Source organism: Octopus bimaculoides, chromosome 3, assembly GCF_046866305.1.
Source record: "Octopus bimaculoides isolate indiv1 chromosome 3, ASM4686630v1, whole genome shotgun sequence".
In the NCBI taxonomy this organism is placed as follows: Eukaryota; Metazoa; Mollusca; class Cephalopoda; order Octopoda; family Octopodidae; genus Octopus; species Octopus bimaculoides.
The window spans coordinates 81,621,261-81,642,829 of record NC_142930.1 but is presented as its reverse complement, the minus strand read 5'-3'; the positions used below and the strand labels follow the sequence as shown (position 1 = coordinate 81,642,829).

Here is a 21,569-nt window from a genome sequence, read left to right as displayed (position 1 = left end):
TAAAAATCTAATTACTGCACTGGAAAGTTCACATCGAGAAAATTCCATTGATGTAAAATTTTTTACGAAAAAGTGGAAAATGTGGATTTCTATAGATGCAACACACACACACACACTCACAAACTCAGCTATATATATATATATATATATATATATATATATATATATACATATATGTACCGTGATATCCTTTGCGTTCTGTTTTCAATTTACATTTGATATATATATATAATGAAGTATGTTTGCTACCTAAATGCAGTGGACCTATACAGGACAATGCTACTGTTGTTTATAGCCCAAGGAAGACGTCTCCTCCAGTTGGTTAACAACACACCAGAGATTTATTATTGCGGTATATATATATATATATATATATATATATATATATATATATATATATATATATATATATATATACATACCATAATTGCAGTTCTATATTTAAGAGATGAGGAATTAGGTACATTTTTTTACATTATTTACATTTGACTGATATTTGTCCTCATTTTGTTTGTTGTTAACACAACGTTTCAACTGATATACCCTCCAGCCTTCATCAGGTGTCTTGGGGAAATTTCCTTAGGTATTTTTCGATGTTGTTGTTATTATTATTATTATTATTATCATTATTATTAAGGTCATTGCTTGGAATCGAAAAATAATAACATCGCAAAATACCTTAGGAATGAGAACCCACGTTCGAAATTTCCCCCAAGACACTTGATGAAGGCTGGAGGGCATATCAGCCGAAATTGCAAACCAAATCCAAAAACGAAATAAGATGAGGACAAATATCCATCAAATTTAAATAATGACCATAAATGCATATACATATATTTGTGTGTGTGCATATATATATATATATATATATATATATATAATACAAAGAATATATATACATGTATACACACATATATGTACATACTTACATCTACATGTGTATATACATGCATATCAGGGTACAGGACGTTAGAACAATAAACTACAGACAACGGAACGAACACATAGGAAAACGGAAAGCCCCTTGGAATATCCCTTCATCAGCTGTCTCTATTCTATCTAGACGTTTCGAAGACCAGACAGGACGTACTCTAGAATAGTCTCTTCCTGAGTAGTGGATCAACCAACTACACAGAGGATTCCAAGGTGGCAAACACAAACCAAGACAGGAAAAAATGGACAGTGAAAACAACATTCAAAAGCCGTACGGCCAAACGCAAATCTGAGGTAGAACGCTAGTAGTTCGTCTTGCCTTCACAGCGGCTGGAGTGAAAAGAAAGCTGACCACAGGTCACACGAGAGCAGAGAGGATGGTGGAGGGAGGAAATGGAACAAGGAGGAAGGGACAGAAGCAGTGAAGTAGAGGCCAGGACAGAAGGGTAGATAGGAAGATAGAGGAAGACAGATAGATAAATAGATAGAGAGGATGGTGGAGGGAGGAAGTGGAACAAGGAGGAAGGGACAGAAGGGTATAGCAGTGAAGTAGAGGCCAGGACAGAGGTATAGATAGAAAGATGGAGGAAGACAGATAGATAAATAGATAGATAGATAGATAGATAGAAAGATAGTCATATATATATATATATATGGGAGAATATACGAAAAAACAACAACAGACGAGGACAGGTGGTGTAAATAACAAAAGGATGTATTAGTATGACGCTCGGGAATACGGAAAGTCTTTGACGTTTCTAGCTACGCTCTTCAACAGAAAGAATACGGAGACAAGGAGAAAAACACGGAGAAAAAAAATTGAATAGTGTCCAGTCAACGGTCAATCATAATAATGGCTGATCATAACAATGGCTGACCGGAAGTTAGAAATTCTTTTTTCAGGAGAGCTAAGAAAAGGGGGAGATAACAAACGGTGATCGAAGAACGAGGGGCTGTGTGTGGGAGATAGAATGCTGGTGATCTTGACGTATGTAGTGTGAAAATGGGGAAGGGAGAAAGCAGTTGGTCAGTTGTGTGTGCGTGGTGTGATGCGAGGGTATTGGTGTGGTGTGATGTGAGGGTGTTGGGAGGTGGGGAAGGCACGGGTGGAGTGTGGGGTAGAGGTAGGGGTCTGTGGGTAGGGTGGGGTATGTAGGTAGGGGGTGGGTGGTGGGTGTAAGGAATTGGATGGGGTGGAGTGGGAAGGTAGAGTAGGAGTGTGTTGGGGTGTGGTGGGATGAGCTTATGAGGGGGTGTTGACGATGAAGGGGGAAGGGGAAGGGGATGTAAGAGAGGGGGAAGATGGGTATGGGAGGGGAGAGAAAGAGAGGAGAGAGGGTGGGTATAAGAGAGGGAAGGTGGGTATGGGGGGAGAAAGAGAGGAAGAGAAAGAGAGTGAGAGAGAGGGAAGAGGGGTATGGGGGAGAGAAAGAGAAAGAGAGGGAAAGAGAGAAGAGAGTGAGAGAGTAAGAGTGTAGAGAGGGGGGAGTACGAGAGAAGAGAGTGAGAGAGAGTAAGAGAGAGGAGAGAAAGAGTAGGGGTGAAGAGAAGTGGGACTGAAGAGAAGTTGGAGTGAAGAGAAGTAGGAGTGAAGAGAAGTAGGAAGAGAAGTGGGAAGAGAAGTAGGAGTGAAGAGAAGTAGGAATGAAGAGAAGTAGGAAGAGAAGTAGGAGTGAAGAGAGGTGAAGAGACATACAAAGAAGTAGGAGTCGGAGCAGGAGGGGAGGTGGGGGAGGGGGAGAGATGGGTGGTAGGAGGGAGGGTGGGGGAGAGAGACAGGAGGAGGGGGTTAGATGAAGAGGGGGAGGGGAGTTGAGCCCATGTGGCGCAAAGGAGCGGAGAGAGAAGACCAATCCCTGTTCACGGTGCAAACGGGAGTCCGGATGGCCCCTGTGCATGGACAATCCAAGCACAGACAGGTGTTGCTGCAAGGAGTGGCCGGCAGAGCGGAAGTGATGTCTCGGAGGTGTTCCGCGAATCGGTCGGCCACGCGGCGCCCTGTTTGTCCGATGTACAGAGAATGGCAGAGAGAGCAGGAGAGGCAATAGATGAGGTTGGTAGAAGTGCAGGTGAAGGAGTCGGTGATGTGATAGGGTCGGTGATGGGTGGTGTTAGAGAGGTAAGGGCAAGTGCGGCAGCGTGGGCGGGAGCAGGGGAACGAGCCAGGTTGGGAGGTTGGGTTGGGGAAGAAGCTGTGGACCAAGAGGTCCCGTAGGTTGTGGGCTTGTTTGAAGGAGGGGAGGGGTCGATTAGAGAAGATGTGGGAGGTGGAGGGGTCGGACTGGAGGCGCCGAAAAGCTCGGAGAATGGAGCGTTGGAGGGGTAGGGTGGTGGGATGGTAGGTGAGGGGAAAAGGGAGGCGGGAAACGGCAGGGCGAGTTCGGGGGGAGAGAGCAGATGCACGGTCCACAGAACGTGCTCTGGCAAGGGCGGTGTGGATGGTGGTGGGCGGATATCCTCGCAGGCTAAAGTGGTGAGCCATGAGTTGAGACTGAGTCTCAAAGTCATGGCTGTCGCTACAAAGTCTGTGTAGATGGAGGAATTGGGAATAGGGGATGGAAAGTTTTGTGTGTCTAGGGTGGGAGGAGGAGAAGTTGAGATAGGAGTGTGAGTCTGTGTGTTTGTAGTGGATGGAGGTGCTAAGGGCGGAGTGGAGGATGCTGACCGAAATGTCGAGAAAGGGGACAGAGGTGTCAGAGACAGTACAGGAGAAGTGGAGGGCAGGATGGAAAGACTGAACGAAAGAGAGGAACGAGTCAGGATGTTCGCGGGAGAGTGAGGTGGCACCGATACAGTCGTCGATATACCGACCGTATAGTTCGGGAGTAGGACCAGTGAAACTGGAGAATATTTGGGCCTCAACATAACCAACGAAGAGAGGTTATGTTAGCCTCATGAAGGGATGGTGTCATCCAAGGAAATACTAGTTCAATGTCTAATATTTTGGGGGAAATTGGTTTCCTTGAAATAATAGGTTTGTATATAAACTAGTTTAGAAGAAGAAATAATATTGAATTTGAAATTAAGTGGGATATCATTGCTTCTGCACTGGCTTATAAAGTCAACAACAAAAAACACCATCTTTATATCACAGAAGCTTTCTTTATCATTACATCTAAGAATATTCAACTTAAGAAATGAGAAAGCTATTTCTTGTGTTCATGCAGGAAAATATGTAGTTTCTGAATTTAAATAATCGACTTATTATCACTCTCACTAGAATATTTGTATAATCCCTTTTAACTCCTTAGCTCCACTAATATAAATTACCTCCCCCAACTCTTACTATCCTACTGATAATATTAATATCTACCTCCATTACATGTAAATTTAACATTATTCTATACCCATTACCTCAACTATATAACATCCTGTACACATCATTAGTAACATCCTACCAACTTTTGAGCATACGCACTTGGTAACATCAATATCTATTTGACTATTATTCACACTCTTACCTTGCATTAATAACATTCACATACTTTCCTTGTACATGCACACATATACTCACATAGAGTTGAAATTTGGGGTTATTCAGAAGAGTATTAAGAATATTCTTAATAATCTTCTGAATAACCCTAAATTTTAACTTTATACAATATGGCAATATCATTTAACATATTTAACTCTAGTACCCCATGATAAAATTTTCCACTGTATCATTATCAATGGTCTACTAGTGGCTTGCTCCTTTAATTGTCAGCTAACATCTTGATTTAAGATTTCCTTTACTAAATCCCATTATATTGCTTCAAATTAATCTTGATTGTTTTATGACCATACCCACTATGATTTCTGTTGACTCCCTCAACCCCCTTCCAAACAGACAATGCTCCTTGGTCTTTGGCCTTAGATTTTGATATACAAAGATTTGATAAACAAGACCATAAATTAAAACTGACCCCCAGAAAACAGTGACAAGCTATATCTCTAACAAGTCTTTCTTCTTGATATCTTAGTAGCTTCTAAGCTGAAGTGAAGACACCATGTTCTTTGTCTATCTCCTTACTTTCTTGGAGGTTTTAGGTAAAATTATACTAATGTGTTCATCTGTTTTAATTTAATTCTATGTATTTATGCAGCTGTGGATTGCTCTGCATTTAAATTGATGTAATGATTGCATTGTTCAATTAAATGGAGTTGCTTGAAACAATGGTACTGCATTACCTCTGGATATCCTTGTTGCTTATTTTGATTTTATATATATATATATATATATATATATATATATATATATATATATATACACACATACATACATATATATTTATATATATCTATGTGTGCATATATATGTGTATACGTATGTGTATGTATATGTATGTCAACGTGAATACAAATTAATGTATTTGTGGATATGTACGTATGTGCATAAGTGTACATATACATATGTGAGATGATATGTGTATGTGTAAAATGTATGTAAATAAATATGAATGTCTGTATGTGTGTGTGTGTGTGTGTGTGTGTGTGTGTGTATATATATATAGCAATAAGAAAATGGAGAGGAATAGGTGGTATTCATCAACTTGCAGACGTATTGTGTCAATTTACTTGTTCATTTGTTTACTAAAAGGACAATAATAACAATATACAAACACATGTGACATATTATGTCATATCAGTAATTAAAAAAGGACATATAGTGACAGAAAATGGAATAATGACTTACAGCTGTTTCAGTCTATGTACCAAGGAACATGTCTGTATGGAAATGTTTATGCATACATATGTGTATGTATGTATGTATGTATGTATGGGTGGGTATATATATGTATCCTCCTCATGTATAATAACAATAATTGACTCATTTGTGTGGATGTATGTACATTTAAATGTACATATATGTATTTATGTATATCTATGTATATATTAAAGTATGCATATATATGTGAGTTTTTATGGTTTTTATATTTTTATATTTGGATATTTTGAATTAACCTTATGAACTTTATAAAATCTCTGAAGAGGCCTAGAGAATCATCCATGTAACTATTTCATCTATTAATTACTTCAGCCTACTGGAGTTATATAGATAGAATGAGGCATGTCATCTCTACACTGAAACAACTGTAAGTCATTATCCCATTTTCTGTCACTATATGTCCTTTTTTAATTATTGATATGACATAATATATCACATGTGTTTGTATATTGTTATTATTGTCCTTTTAGTAAACAAATGAACAAGTAAATTGACACAATACAATGTCTGCAAGTTGATGAATACCACCTATTCTCCTCCATTTTCTTATTGCTATATAAATTAATGGTAAGATATCTTTTTACCCGCACCCAGTTATTGCACTTGGTAATACAAGGAAAAAACATTAGTGTAATAATAAGTGGGTATTCTTCCAGCAGTATATTGTTTAGATATATTATCCCTTCGTGGGTTGGATTCACAACCCCTAACTTTCTTGGATATGGATATATATATATATATATATATATATATATGGACATACAGATGAATGTATGTAGGTATGTATGTGTGTAGATATGTATGTGTGTAATTATACAAACTTTCTCAACTTTATATATAAATTACAAATGTACTTTATTCCCTTACCTTATTTGTATTGTACTTTATATTGTAATTTACTACATAATTTCTATTTATTCTTTCATTTATTACTCTAATTCTATTTACCTACTCTATCTTACCTCCAACCAACCTGCAGACCCCTCACCCAAACACGTATAAATATAAATAATAAACAGTTTCACTCTTCTGTGATGAATCTACAAACAAACATACAAAACATCTAAGGGTATATTTTTTCCCTCTGAAGAGATTATACTCAGAAATATGAATTTAATATTTAATTAATTTCACTGAGTATAATCGAAACAGCTGTAAGGGATAATGATCAATTTGTTGCTGATAATAAACTCTTATTAACTTCAAAATCTCCATTTTCTTCTTCTTCCAATGTGTGTGTGTGCATGTGTATGTATATATATATATGTATATATATCATCGTCATCATTTAATGTTTGTTGTCCATGCTGGCACGGGTTGGACAGTTTGACTGGGCTGGTACACTGGAAGGCTGTACCAGACTCCAGTCTGATTTGGCATGGTTTTCTACTGCTGGATGCCCTTCGTAATGCCAACCACTCCGAGTGTGTAATGAGTGCTTTTACATGCCACTGGCACGGGTGCCATTTGTGTGACACCACGGTGCATTTATGTACCACTGGTGCCAATTTGCATGACACTGGTATCTGCCACAACTGCGATTTTGCTTGGCTTGATACGTCTTCTTCTCAAGCATGACATAATGCCAAAGGCCTTGGTCATTGCCTCTGTGAGGCCCTACACTCGAAAGGAACTCAGCCATTTTGCTTCCATGAGGCCCAATCCTCTAAAGGAACTAAGCCACCTTGCCTCTGTGAAGCCCAACACTCAAAAGGAACTCAGCCACTTTGCCTCTGTGAAACCCAATGCTCAAGAGTATCTCAGCCACTTTGCCTCCGTGAGGCCCTATTTTCAAAAGATGTTCTTTACATACCACCAGAATGGGTGCACTTGGCTTGATATAGCTTCTCACACACAGCACATCGCCAAAGGTCTCAGTCACTAGTCATTGCCTCTGTGAGGCTTGAAGTTCAAAGATCATGCTTCACCACCTCGTCCCATGTCTTCCTGGGCCTACTCTACCACAGTTCGCACCACAGTTAGAGATTGACACTTCTTTACACAGCTGTCCTTGTCCATACACATCACGTGACCATACCAACACAGTCATCTCTCTTGCACACCACTTCTGATTCCTCTTATGCCTAACTTTTCTCTCAAGATGCTTACCCTCTGCCGAACATACACACTGACATTGCACATCCAGCGAAGCATAGTGGCTTCATTTCTTTCAACCCTACACATGTCCTCGGCTATTATAGCCAATGTTTCACTGTCATGTAGCATAGCTGTTTGCACACAGGCATCAAACAATCTGCCTTTCACTCTGAGAGAGAGATCCTTTGTTGCTAGCAGGTGTAGGAGCTTTCTGAATTTTGCCCATCCTAATCTTATTCTTACAGTTATGCTCTTGGAGCATCCACCTCCACTACTAACTCAGTCACCTAGATAACAGAAGCTGTCTACTACCTCTAGCTTGCCCACCCCCCTGGCAGTTGATGGAGTCTATTTTCTGCACATTTTCAGCATTTATTATGCCCGTGCACCTTCCATATGATTATCTATGTGTGTATGTATATGTGTGTATATATTTATATATATACATGTGTATATACACATATATGTAAATATAGGTATATATATGTGTGTTTATATGTGTGCATCTTTCTATCCTATCTATCTATCTCTGTCTGTCTGTGTGTTTGTGTATGTATGTAGTTTTGTAGGCACAGTTTCATGCATTACAAGATCATGTTTTGTATTTTGTATATTATTAGGACTTGTTAAATACATTGCCTCAATAATTTTCATGAAATAGTTAGTCATCTGCCTCTAGCTTTGTTAGATTCTATTGTTTATGCCCTTCAACTTTGGTAATTTGACAGAAATTGCTTTTTCGTGTGTGTTGTAGTCACTATACATGCACACACATCCTCACAACTCACAGACACACACATGTGCATTTACATTCACATTTATACACTTAAATATGCATATTTTGACAGGCTTTCAATTATACACATATCCTGCGTGCCTCATTTACTCGCATATTTTCTCATATTTAAAAACATCCTATATACATATACAATGTAATATTGGAGCTTGTAATTGGGTAGCGGTTTTTTTAGAAATACTTGTCAAAGTTCCTTTGAATCATATCCTACTAGTATATATAAAAAAGGCAGGCCACATTATTGTCATCCACATTAATGTATAGTCTGAAGAAAACTGTTAGTGTCACTTGGAGTCCATTTTGATCAAATGTTTGCTTCTCATCATACTTTAGTTATCATACAGTAGTTTATGATCCCAATTTATAACTCTAACTAGAGAGTAATTCATGACCTCAGTTATTATACAACAGTTTGTGGTTTCAGTTATGATATAACTATGCTTCTAGTTTTCACATAATAATTCATAACCTTGGTTTTCACTCAACAATTTATCCTCCTCAGTTTTCACATTAATTCATGCACCCAGTAGTCATAGCACTATTTATGATCCCTTTCATAGTCAAATATATGTATCAATTTTTAAAAAAATTAAAGTTTCATTTTTACAGAAAGCAGATTGATCAGAGAGAAAAATAAAATATTTTTCCAAAAGATAAAGGTGGGATACCTGATACTTTCCTTTTTAAATATGCCCATCCCTTATGTAAATTATCTTCAATGGTATCATTTTTTACTATGATTTTCAATATTTTAAACTTTTATTTATAATAACATATCTTTGTTGAACACTAGCCTAGCCCATTGAAGTATGGCCTATTAAATTTCTCCATTTCTCTTCAGACCATCTTAAGTAGTTTTGAATTTTAGTCAATCAAAACAAATACAAGTTACAGTATTTCTTGGAAAATACAATGCTTGTGACATAGACTTCATGCTTTCCATATCACATATTCCATTTGAGAAGTAAGGGATTCATGAAGGGATTCTCTTTTATTAAATACAGCCATACAGATTTATATTTGTATAATTAAAGGATTAGGAATACTCCGTTTTATTTCCAGTACATTTTATGAATCCTTTACAAGTAAATCTTGGCTGGATATCTTAGAACATCAAGTTACTGAACTAGGTTGTTACAGTACAGTATCTAGTTTCACAATCTACTGGCATACTGTTTCAGCATCTCATCCTCCTTTGGCTCACTGGATTATTGATTAGAAACAAAACCAATTCCTATAATGCAGGAAGAATAGTATTTATTAGATAAATAAATCCAAAAGTAGCTTATTTTATTGACAAGAGTTAGACAAATTGCAAAGTTAGCATTGGAAGAATTTGAATGTAGAATACTGAAGTACTTAACTTGACACCATACAGAATTTGGATTATTCCTTTAAATAGGTTTAAGGCTGTTGTCATACAATAGAAAAGAACTGAAGAGCTTTATTGTACATGATTTTCCAAGGACATTAGTAGTGTAAGGTGAAATCATTTTGTGTCACTCAAGAATATAAACTCAGCCATGGACTTGAAGGGGAGCTCACTTTCTTACATGATGGCCATTATGCTATTAGATATATTAATAGTATAACAGAAACATTGCTTACAAGAATATGAATAAAATCCCTTCACAAACTTAATATTGCATATTAACACAGTGAAGACATTCCTGATTTTCTCACATTGTTAACAACAGCTAACTCAACAAAATATATTGTATACATCTAACTAGTTACAAGCTTACTGATATTAATTATATGAATCCTTGGCTGTTCAGTATGGATTCCAGGGTAGAGCACTTCAAATAATGAGATTTTTGGATTGGCATCAATGCCCAGTTTTGTTAGCAAGGTGATTGAAAAAATTGTCTAATTAGTATCATATTGGTACTTAATTTATTCATTGTATGCAAGATAAAAAAATGACCAGAATATGAGATGAATTTAGTAAGGTATCAACAAAATGGATAACATAAAGTGCTTGGTCTGATTTGTCACCAAATTTAGCAAATCCATTTTAAATCATCAAAATTGGAATTAAATAAAAGTTACATAATGAGCTATAACATTCTTCAATTGGTTTTAAGAGAATCAAAATCTATCACTCATTATGTCTTCATATTATGGCATGCAAAGACTCAGTCTTTGATGTTGTAAACAATGGTATTAATAATTATCTTTCTCTTCTATTCTTTGAGTTCTTAAGATTCCTCACATGTAATGGTTGGATCCAATCAACTTTGGATCCTGATATACAATTAAATCTGAAATTTTGAGGTGAGTTATTGCTCAAGTAAGTTTTCATTGGTTACCCCAATGGCTTATACATACTATCTCTGCCAAATTCAATAGACCTTTACATTCCTCTGAAAAGTTGTCAAAATTTATATATTATTCTTCCAAACAGCTGTCTAAAAATTGATGTTTTTATGCTGTGTCCTGTTATGTCTTGTAAACTTAGCAGTATGTCAAATAGAATTCAATAAAATAAGTAACAGATTGATATAAGTATTGGGGTTGATTGACTAAGAACCCTTCAGTCCTTTAAATGTATCTATTAAAAGAATATTAACCTCATCTGCCACCTTGATCTCTGGTGATTTCCAGTTCCCTTATTCCTACATGTGTATACATCCTAAGGTTATATTTCAACTCTGAAACTTTACTCTTCACACTTTGTTTCAAAATACTCATTACTATGCTCCATATACCAACAAGGGAGCCACTACTTGGTAGCTAGACATGTAAGAAATAGTAGCTAAATATTACTCAGATAACACATTACCATTTAAAATGAAGACATTAGATAATGTAGTATAGATATATAAAAAGATGGGATGGTTATGGCTGAAATGCCTTTGGCCAGAGATAGGTCTGTACAGTCATTGTTGACATAGAACTAAACAACAACCATACCACAATTCTTATAGGGTACATAAATATAAGTGAAATATTTTCAGTGAGAAAATACAGTAAATAAATAAAGTTCTCATGAGTAATTAAACTTAATCAAAGGTTAACAAACATAATCTTATAAAGAACAGGATAACTTACTGAATATATGAACAGAAGAACATATCCATTTCTAGCAGCCTGATTATATGATCTGATCACAAAAATAATGGTGTGATCAGGGAAGTATCAAAGTTAGAAATAGCAGAATATATATGGTGTAAAAACATAAATCACTTTATGATCTAGAATTAAGTTTGCTTTAAAGACAAAGAAATACCATAGAATAGGGAGCTTAACACATTACATTATTAAAATCAGTTAAAATATTTCAAAGAGCAATGATTATTTCATGTAGTAGTTTCTTGGTGATTAAAAGCATTGAACCTTTGCATTAGAAATGAAGGCTCTGAAATAAAATTTAATTTTAAGATATACCTAGGGTTACATGTATATCATCATACATTGATACTATGTGAGGTATCTATTGAAAGGCCTCTGATATTAAATAGTATTCATCACGTAAACTACTGGATTTGACCTGTATATAAACAGATTGGCTACTTGTTTTTTTTTTTGCTATTGGTCAAGTGACGTAGACACCTCTGATGAGACTTCCAAGAGGGTTGAAAATTGATTCTGTTCATCCTTTTCTCAGTCTACAGAGAAACTGTTAAATTCAACATATTTGTATGTCTATGAGGTGAGTTTAAATGTAGATGAAAGTAGGAACTAGAAATTATGGAAGAGACCAATTGTAGTGCAATGCAGAGCATAAAAGATGAGGTAAATAGTGCAGAAATTTTAAAATATAATGACAGTTATTTGGAGGACCCTTTATTTGTTTTGACAATTTTTCCCCTTCTGATACTTCTTTGAAATAAATAGAATTTGGCAGGATGTGAACTGAGAGTTGAACGGAAGAAAAAAAAATGTCTGATTGAGTCATTAGGTCACTAGTGAAGGCTTTGTCTTCATGCAATGTGTTTAGAGCAAGTCAACCTTTCCCTTCAAATTAAACTTATCCTCCAAGAACATATGAACTCAGTACCATCAGCCAGCAAAAACTTTTATCATTTACATAGTGCTTCTGCTACTTAAAGAAGTGAACTACCATGGTAGCTGTTTAGAGCTTGATGGATTGAATCACTGATAGTAAATTGTTTTTGCCAGAAGTACAGTGCAGTGTTGGCAATGAAATATATATGGTCAGCTTTAGAGCTATTAGTGACTCAACCAGCTGCAATTCTCAAGGACAGAAAACAAACCACCGATCATCAGTAATACAGCTGAGCCTACCATCCTACAACTGATCCACTATATATTATTGTGTTATAATGTACATATTTTTATGTATCATACCATATATGTCATTTATATGTTATTTAATTGCAATTTCTCAAATTGTTCATGTTGAGATAATATCTGTAAATCTTATATACATTTCAGATCTTATATACATTTTCTTTTCTTTTTGTTTAATAAAGGTTTGTTTGTTGGTACTTTAATCAACCAAATTGGAGGACCTGGTGTGATTATTATTGGAGGATTTTTCCAAGGATTAATGCTGTTTGTCTCCGCATTTGCTAATAGCGCTTTCTTTTTGTTTGTTTCTATTGGTGTTTGTTTTGGTAAGTATAATATCAAATAATAATGATTTATAACATTGGTACAAGACCATGAATAATGTTTGGAGGGTGGGGCAGGTGAGGCTATAGTCATTCTAAATACCTCTCCCATCACTTGACAATATTTATTTTATTAAATATTAAAGGGTGAAAGACAGAATTTGAACCTCAGATGTAAAGGAATTTAATACTATATAGCCCTTTTTATTCAATGCTCAACAACCTCTGAAAATGATGGTATTCATGATATCAGATAAGAAGAGTATTAACTCTTTATATTTGCAAATATTTTATCAAAATGCTTTGCAGTGTACTTCAATTTCCCAGGTATTAAAGGGGTCACAGATGTCTTCCTTTGAATAAGATGCCAATCGATAAGAAATACTGAAATTACAAACCTATGTGTGGAGTCCCTATGTGGTCTCTTGATCTGCTAGAAATCACAGCAAATTCCCCCAGAAACATTCTGATATACAGAATGACAGAATGGTCATAACTGGACTGCTTTTTATTGTAGGTCTACTGATTTTGGGCCGACTTAGTTCATAAAGAAAACAAATATTGAGCTCAGTAATGCAAGGTGGTCAATTAGACAGTCTTTATGATACTTAGGCTGATGGGTTGACTGTAACACCTTACTATATCTATTTACAGTTAGTTATGCTGGACCATTGGCAGTTGAGTGTCTTTGACAGGGACACATAAAGTATCAAGTCACAAACAAACCACTAATTTTTTTCAGCTAGTATGCTGAACTAGAGATATACACCATAACAATATTCTTAGGTAGCATGCTGACTGTTTATTCTGTGAATAACAATACTATTTTAGCAACTATAGCAACCTGTACTGCAGATAGTTCCAGTATATATTGGTAACTTAGCTAATATTAGAAAAAAAGATGAACATGTTCTAACTGAGAAGATTATGAACATCCAGTAATTATAAAAAGCAGAAAAGCAGTACAAAGAATAAGAGTATGTCTGTGTGTAGCCTAGATTACTCTTCCTTTCTAATTGTGTAACCTGACCTACTGTGCAGTGTGCCAAGTACCAGATACAAAAGGATACTTGTTAGGGTTATCAGAAATGCAAAACTCAAACAGATCAATGCTGATCTCTTTTACCATTGCTGTTGATATCATATGTGAAGATCTTCCCAAAGTGTGCCTATTAATACTAAGCATACAGCTAAGTGGATTATAGATACACAATAACATATGCAATACATTGTGATGTATTAACTCACATGCTGCCCTCCTTGAAATTTTTAGGGCCCCATCAATTCCAAACTGGACTTACTGTGTGTTTGTTCACCATCTCAAGTAATTTCTTATAACTTCAGTAAACAACAACCATGACACTAATATATATTTTTGTTTTTACTTTTAGGGATTGGATGTTCTCTTGTGTATGTAACCATTTTTGTAGTTGTTGGAATTTATTTTGGTGGCAGGGCAACAATTTTCCTCGCAATTCTGTCAACAGCTGGACCAATTGGAGGAGTTATATTTCCACTTATTATTCCATATATTATCAGAGTTTATACTTGGAATAGCTGCCTTTTCATCTTGTCTGGAATCACCTTCAACATTTGCCCACTAGGGCTATATATTTTGTTTTGTCAGAATCAAGCTAATAAAGCAAACCAGCAATACATTATTCAGATTCCTATTAAGCTGAAAACCAGAAAAAAGCTATTGGATGTAAGTGTATTCAAGAATGTCATGTTTAACCTTTTTTTGCTCCCACTTTGCCTGAGCTGTGGTTATATGAATTTTGCAATGAGTATTTATGCTAGCTATATGGATAACAAAGGCTTCAGTCTGATAGAAACCACTCAACTTTTCTCCATCTTGTGTTCTGCATCAATTGTTATCAGGTTAGTTAAACTTGTTTTATACCCTATAAAATAATTTTCTTCCCATTATAGTGTTTATGATACTTGTTTATGTGAAAATTTGTTTCCTGCAATAAATCTGAGGCATAATCTTATCACAAACTTTTGAAAGCATTAGTCAGATTATGTAAAAAAGTAACCAACTTGTTGATGAGATCCTGTATATTTATAGTATCACTGTATAAGCATTTAATTTTTATTTTACTTTTTTTCATAATTTTTTCAACAAATTGTGTTGTTTTTCGTCTTGGATAAATATATGAGCTGTTTGGAAATAAATGTATTGAAAAATATGAGAAACTAATTATTATTTATATACTAATTTTTAAATGTATAGGAGCTTCTGACAAGAAAAATTTATATTTCAAACTAATAAAATGCCAACTCTTAGTTAGGAAAGAAACAACCCAAACAATATAATAACAGCAGCACTAAAGAGTAATGGTCACACAAAGACCACAGCTCAGATAGAGTGAAAGAAACAAGAATTCATTTGCTTCTGTGCTCTCATCAGACCTCAGATTAGCCATCTTTGAAAACAAACACAAAAAAGGTGACAAGAATGGAGACACTGATGTGAGTGAGAGATGTTTCCCTACTCCTACAGACCCAGACCCCATAAAGGAACAAAGATGAAACCATGAGTGAGAGGTCTGCCTGGGAAGGAGACACCAGTACTAATGGCCCTATCACCACCGAGGAGACAAGAAAGCTAAAAGAGGAAAGGAAAAAAGGAAGGCAAAAGCCTCTGAAAGCAAACAAGAACAGAAAGATGATGAATAAAAAGGAAGAGAAAGAAAAACAAAAAACAATTCCCAAGAAAAATATCAAGGAAAGAAATTGCCCATGCAGGAAGGTACTATTAGTTAAAAAGAAAACTTTTGGGCAAAAAAGACCCTGGACAATAGAAATGATATAAGAGAGAACACACCTGAGTGCCTAAGTTCTACCTGCACGATGCCTGCTGGCATGAAGGTAACAGTGCAAACTGCCATTTCACACACCCAAAACCATACCACAGCTGCATGAGACAGGATGAAAGCTTCCCTCTAAAGGGACCAAAGGATAAACAAAGACTCCAAACGGGTCAAAAAGATCATGCACCACTTTCACCAAAATAAGAATGTGGAGATGTAGTGCACACTACTTCCAATAGCCCTATCCAGATACAGTCATAAGGGCTGCTTCTGAGCATTCTTTTTTTGTGCATAGTGCAAAAGATTGTGCAGCCACTGACCTGGTTACATTAATTTCAGCAAAGAAGTTATCCTCACCAACATACAAGACCATCACAGCCAACAGGTACAGAGTGGCCACCACTGGCATCAGCACAGATGTCATATTGATTCTCTTACTAAATATTAGAGGGCTATTACATGCAAGCAAGCTTTATACATAGCACTCACTCAAATGCATCTAAGACTCAATACCATTGATGCAGAAATACACATACCAAGTATGTTATATTGTGAACTGACAGAAAAGACAGAAGTCATGCTCATGTGGCAATGTGCATCCGTGAAGACCTCATGCCCCAGGTCCTCTTGTCATACTCAAACTTAGTGTGTGACACACTAATTATACATATAAGACAACTCGATATAGTTATATGTGCTATTTATCACCCATCAGATGCTCCAAATCACCTGGGTGTATTGAAGATTACCTTGCAAAAATAGAAGTTTTAACCAAATGAGAACAACATTTCAGTGTGCTTCTCATGTAGAATTGTCTGAGGGCCTTTTCCACTCAGAAATGATGCAGTGCAAACAAAGACAGGTGGAATCCCTACTCAACCTTGCCAGCACATTATGTATGGATCATGTAGTACTCCAGCCAAGCAGGGCAAACAATATACTTGATTTCTGCTTCACAAGCAATATAGATCTCATCCATAATGGGTAAGTGACACTGATGCTAGTTTCAGATCATAATATAATAGAGCTGACCATGTATGGTCCAAAGGAATCCACAGACATGCAGCCTATGACAAGCACCCAAAATCTGTCTATTCTGAACTTCTATAAAGTAGACTGGAAATTAATTGAGAAAGAGCTCTTCAGACAGGATAGGTCTCAATGTCTCTCCACAGCTTGTCCCAGAGAGAAAGACTACTGCAAATAAGAATGAAATTCCTCAGGAGAGTAAAGTTTTTTGAGACAGTATACAAAGATTGCTAACTGCCTACATAGAGAACTCAATGGTGGTGAAAAATCTTACCTGATAACAACACTGCTGGAGACTGAGAAAAATATAAAATGCTCCCATGACAAAGAGAGAGCAGACAAAGAAGTCTGGGTTATGGAAAATATAAAATCAAACCCTAAAGCCTTCTTTAAGTTTTCCAAAGAAACTGCCTCAATGCTTTTCAGGGTGGGGCTACTTCTCCAAAAATATGGCCCCCTTATAAAAATTGCAATGAAAACAAGTGAAACACTGGGCAAATAATTCAGAAGTATTTTCACCCTCCCTTATGGCACATGCAAGTCAGCAAACATGTAGAGTTCTTTACCACTACAGATATCAAAAAAGGAGGTAGTAACAATTGGTTACATTGATATAAAAGATGTAACATTGGCCATAGACAGAATAGACCTGAACTCAACTGCTGGCCCTGATGTTTTCCCAGCAATCCTTCTAAAATTGTGTAAACAAACCCTGGTGAAAGCACTGCAGTCTCTCTTCCAGATTTTCCTTTGCGAGTTGCAAACTTCCAGGCAAGTTGAGGGAAGGAATAACATACTATATTCATAAAGAAGGTAGCAGAGTAGATGCCAAAAACTGTAGGCCTATCACTCTAACCTTGCATTTCAACAAAGTTATGGAACATAGTCTGAAGGAACCTAATCACATTTCTTGAAGAAAATTACTAGCTGACTGACACCCAGCATGGTTTCCGACCAAGAAGAAACTGATAGACACAGCTCTTACAACACAATGGGTGTTGAAACAGCTGCTTAACCACTCAAATGTGAATGTAATATATCTTGACTTTGTGAAGGCCTAAAGTTGATCATAGAATAATATGTCATGAATTGTGTGATTTCAGCATAGTTGGAAAATAATGAGTGGTGGCCCATGATGCACTGTCTTGGGGGGCCTCTGTTATTCTTAGTTGCCCTCCTAGACATGCTCTCACCCACAGAGGACCACCATCATGAGCTATGCAGATGACACAAACGTTTCACAGGTAATATAAGACTAAAGATAGCATGCACCTGCAACAAGAGTTAAATGCAATATACAAGTGGGCTGATGACAATAATCTGCAGTTTAATACTGGAAAGTTCCAAGCCCTTTGCTTTCAGCTGACAAAGTTAAATGCAATGCAGACAAAATACACTGGACCTGGAGAGATCGCAGTTCCAGAATCACAATCAGTGTGTAACCTGGGCATTGACATGAGTTGTGATGCATATTACTAAGTTGGCAATGAAATACAGGCAGCTGACCATATGGATTCTTAAAGCTTTCAGAGCAGGAAACCATAATGGCTCTCTGGAAACATTGACTATTGCTTCCGACTATGGTCACCATACAGTGTGAAATAATAGCAGAACTCAAAGCAGTCCAGTGAAGCTACATAAAAATAATCTCAATGCAGCAAATTAGCTACTGGTAAAGACTCAAGAAGTTAAGACTTTACTCTTTGGAATGAAGGAGAGAAAGATATACTGTAATATACTTCTGGAAGATCCTAGGACTTGTCCCAAACTTTAGCATTGAAAGTTATACAAACACCAGAACAGGGTGCCATTGCATAGTGCCTAAAATTTCACCCCTGTTGTCAAAGTACAGGCCTGGATACAGCAAAAGATTGGAGTTCACAAGAGCTCACAGATCTTCAATATCCTTTTGAAGGAGCTTAGAAACCTACATGGTGTGGATGTATGTTTTCAAAACTAAACTGGATCTCCTGCTGTCAAGAGTCCCAGATGAGCCAACTTCATGACAGGAAGCAGAAATGAGAGCAGCAGCATCAAACTTCCTCATTCACCAAATGCTCACTATTAAAGGAGGATTAATGAAAATGTAGTAACATTAGTTGGTGGTGCTGCTGCATAACCACAGCCCTTGAGCTGAAACTAGTGAAAGCTATATGATTTGTTATATTTATGAATTTGTTTTGCAAGATTCCTGATATGAAATTGTGTGTTGAAACAGATATTGTTATATTTCGGGATAGTCATTTTTTTTTCTTTTTTTCCTTGCCAAATAAACACACTCACTATATATTCATTCTTCACTCATTTATTATTGTTCTTATTTCATTTCAAGTCCATTGTCTGGAAATCTTTCGTCATACATCTGTGGCTTCTCCAGTGACTCTTCCATGTCAGGACAGGAGAAAACATGTGAGATGGAAGAGTTGCTGAAGAGGTCACAGATGTGTGATGAAAGATTTCCAGACAATGGACTTGAGATGAAAAAATAATAGTAAACAAGTGAAGAATGAATATATAGTGCATGTGTTTATTTGGTAAGAGAAAAAAAAGATAACCATCCTGAAATATAACAATATATGATTTGATAAAGCACATAATGTTTGCCATTAACTGTTGACTAGGTACATAAGAATATAAAACTATTGTCATTGTTTATTTCTAGACAAAGCAAATTAATGGTTGTTCATTTCATTTTCTTAATTATAGTCCTTTACAGTAAGAAGGCTTTTCAACTGTAAAAGTATATGTTCCTAAAACTTAGCATTTTTAACTTTTCCAAATTCTTTCTAGTGATGGAAATTTAGTTCTTTGTATTGTGAAAATCAAACTAACTCCGAAATTTATTTTTTTATCTTAAACTATAGGGTTGCTCTCGGCGTGTTACTTCGATTAACAGGGTGGAGATTTGTGTATATATATACAATTGTCGCAATTGGATTTGGAATTTCTATGTGTATTTCAACTGTTCTTAGTTCTTATGAATTATTAGCAGTGTGCACTTTATTTGTGGGTCTGTTCCATGGAGGTCCTTGTGGATTATATCCTATTATTATTTTGGATTTTGTTGGTCCTGAGAAATACAGTTCTGGTATTGGTATTACTGAAACAGCAAATGGCATGATTACCATCATTGAAGGGTTTCTAACAGGTAAGGTAACTTCCAATGTTTTTAAAGATCTTTTTTTGTTGTATAGAAGTAGTCACAATAAGTTATGTTCAAACTGTTAAATAATACAAAATTAATAGATTGAATGTTAAGAATTGTCCGTTGTTGTTTAACACCAGGTGTGACCTGCAGTGAGTCAAAAGCTGGGTGAATGACTAGGTGCAACTCACAAATTTATTATTCCAGAAATATACAATGTCTAACTGAGGATCATACGTCTTACATCAAATACACAGAATTAATTATACTGGGTATAATATGACAGTTTGGACACATTGTATTCTCTTCACCTCAGTTTCTTTCTCTATGCCTAATGCTGCTTTACCTGATCTAGCAGAATTAAATATTCCAGCTGTGATCGTCTTCTGTATTTTGTATATCTAAAACTGCATTCAATATGTCAGTTCAATATGTCCTTTATTCTTTAAAATGTAGGTTGGTGTGATTTGAGGGAATCTGGCTGCTATTTCTTAAAAAATAACTCAATATATTGTATACAATATGTATTTTCTAGTGTGGTTATTTTAAATACAAGCAATTAAATATTGGGTCATCCCATAAATAATGTTTTTTTTTCCACTTGCATGAACTGTAAGTCGGAAGGGGATGGGATAAAGTACCTGCATTAACTTGCTATAAAAACAGGCAGTAATTTTACCTTGTACATGGTCTTAGTGCAAGTTTTGAAGAGTGCAGTTTGATTTTAACAGTTATCTATCTATCTATCTATCTATCTATCTATCTATCTATCTATCTATCTATCTATCTATCTATATCTATCTATCATATATATATATATATATATATATATATATATATATATATATATATATATATATATATATTATATATACCTATATATATATATGCGAGTAAAAATAAATACAAAAAAGGTGGTTTTTTTGTATGATTGTGTATAGAGGAATATATTATTTTGTTTAAAAGAGTTCCAACACTGTCTGTTTTTTATGTTTTATTTATATTCCTGCAGAACCAATGTGGGGTATAGAATATGGAATATATAATATAATATACAATATATAATATAAAATAAAATAAAATAAAAATGGATGGCACCATGAAATAAAGTATTGAATGTTGATGAAATATTGAGTGTTCAATATAAAAGATCAAATATATAAATATAAATATATAAAGGCGACTTGAGTTTCAGGGCTATTTCCCTTCGTCATGGCCTGTATGACAGACTTTAACAGACTGTAATAAGTTGGCTGGTTTTCTGTCTTTTATACCAATTCCTTTGGACAGCAGCAGTAGGTGTTTGGCTATTTTTAGAATTGATGTCAAATCTATTTTTAGAAATGATGATATTTTAATTTATTGTTTTGTGTTTGGGTTGTAGGGATAAGATTTTTAAACCCCAGTAGGTGTTTGGCTGTTCTTAGAAATGATGCCAAATCTATTTATAGAAATGATGATATCT

The 21,569-nt window shown here is 35.7% G+C and overlaps 1 protein-coding gene across 2 annotated transcripts in view; it reads left to right on the top strand.

Annotated features, from left to right (window-relative positions):
• The window catches only part of LOC106873339 (monocarboxylate transporter 14), a 40,102-nt gene extending 19,900 nt beyond the window's left edge, over positions 1-20,202 (top strand). The window contains exons 3-5 of one of the 2 annotated variants that reach the window (XM_089349329.1): positions 12,974-13,117; positions 14,506-14,995; positions 19,824-20,202. In XM_089349329.1, coding sequence (XP_089205455.1) covers positions 12,974-13,117; positions 14,506-14,995; positions 19,824-20,187 — 998 coding nt within the window. In that variant the 3' untranslated portion in view covers positions 20,188-20,202. The remainder of the gene's footprint in view (positions 1-12,973; positions 13,118-14,505; positions 14,996-19,823) is intronic. The other variant, XM_089349330.1, reaches the window with a different exon arrangement.
• Positions 20,203-21,569: the final 1,367 nt, after the last annotated feature.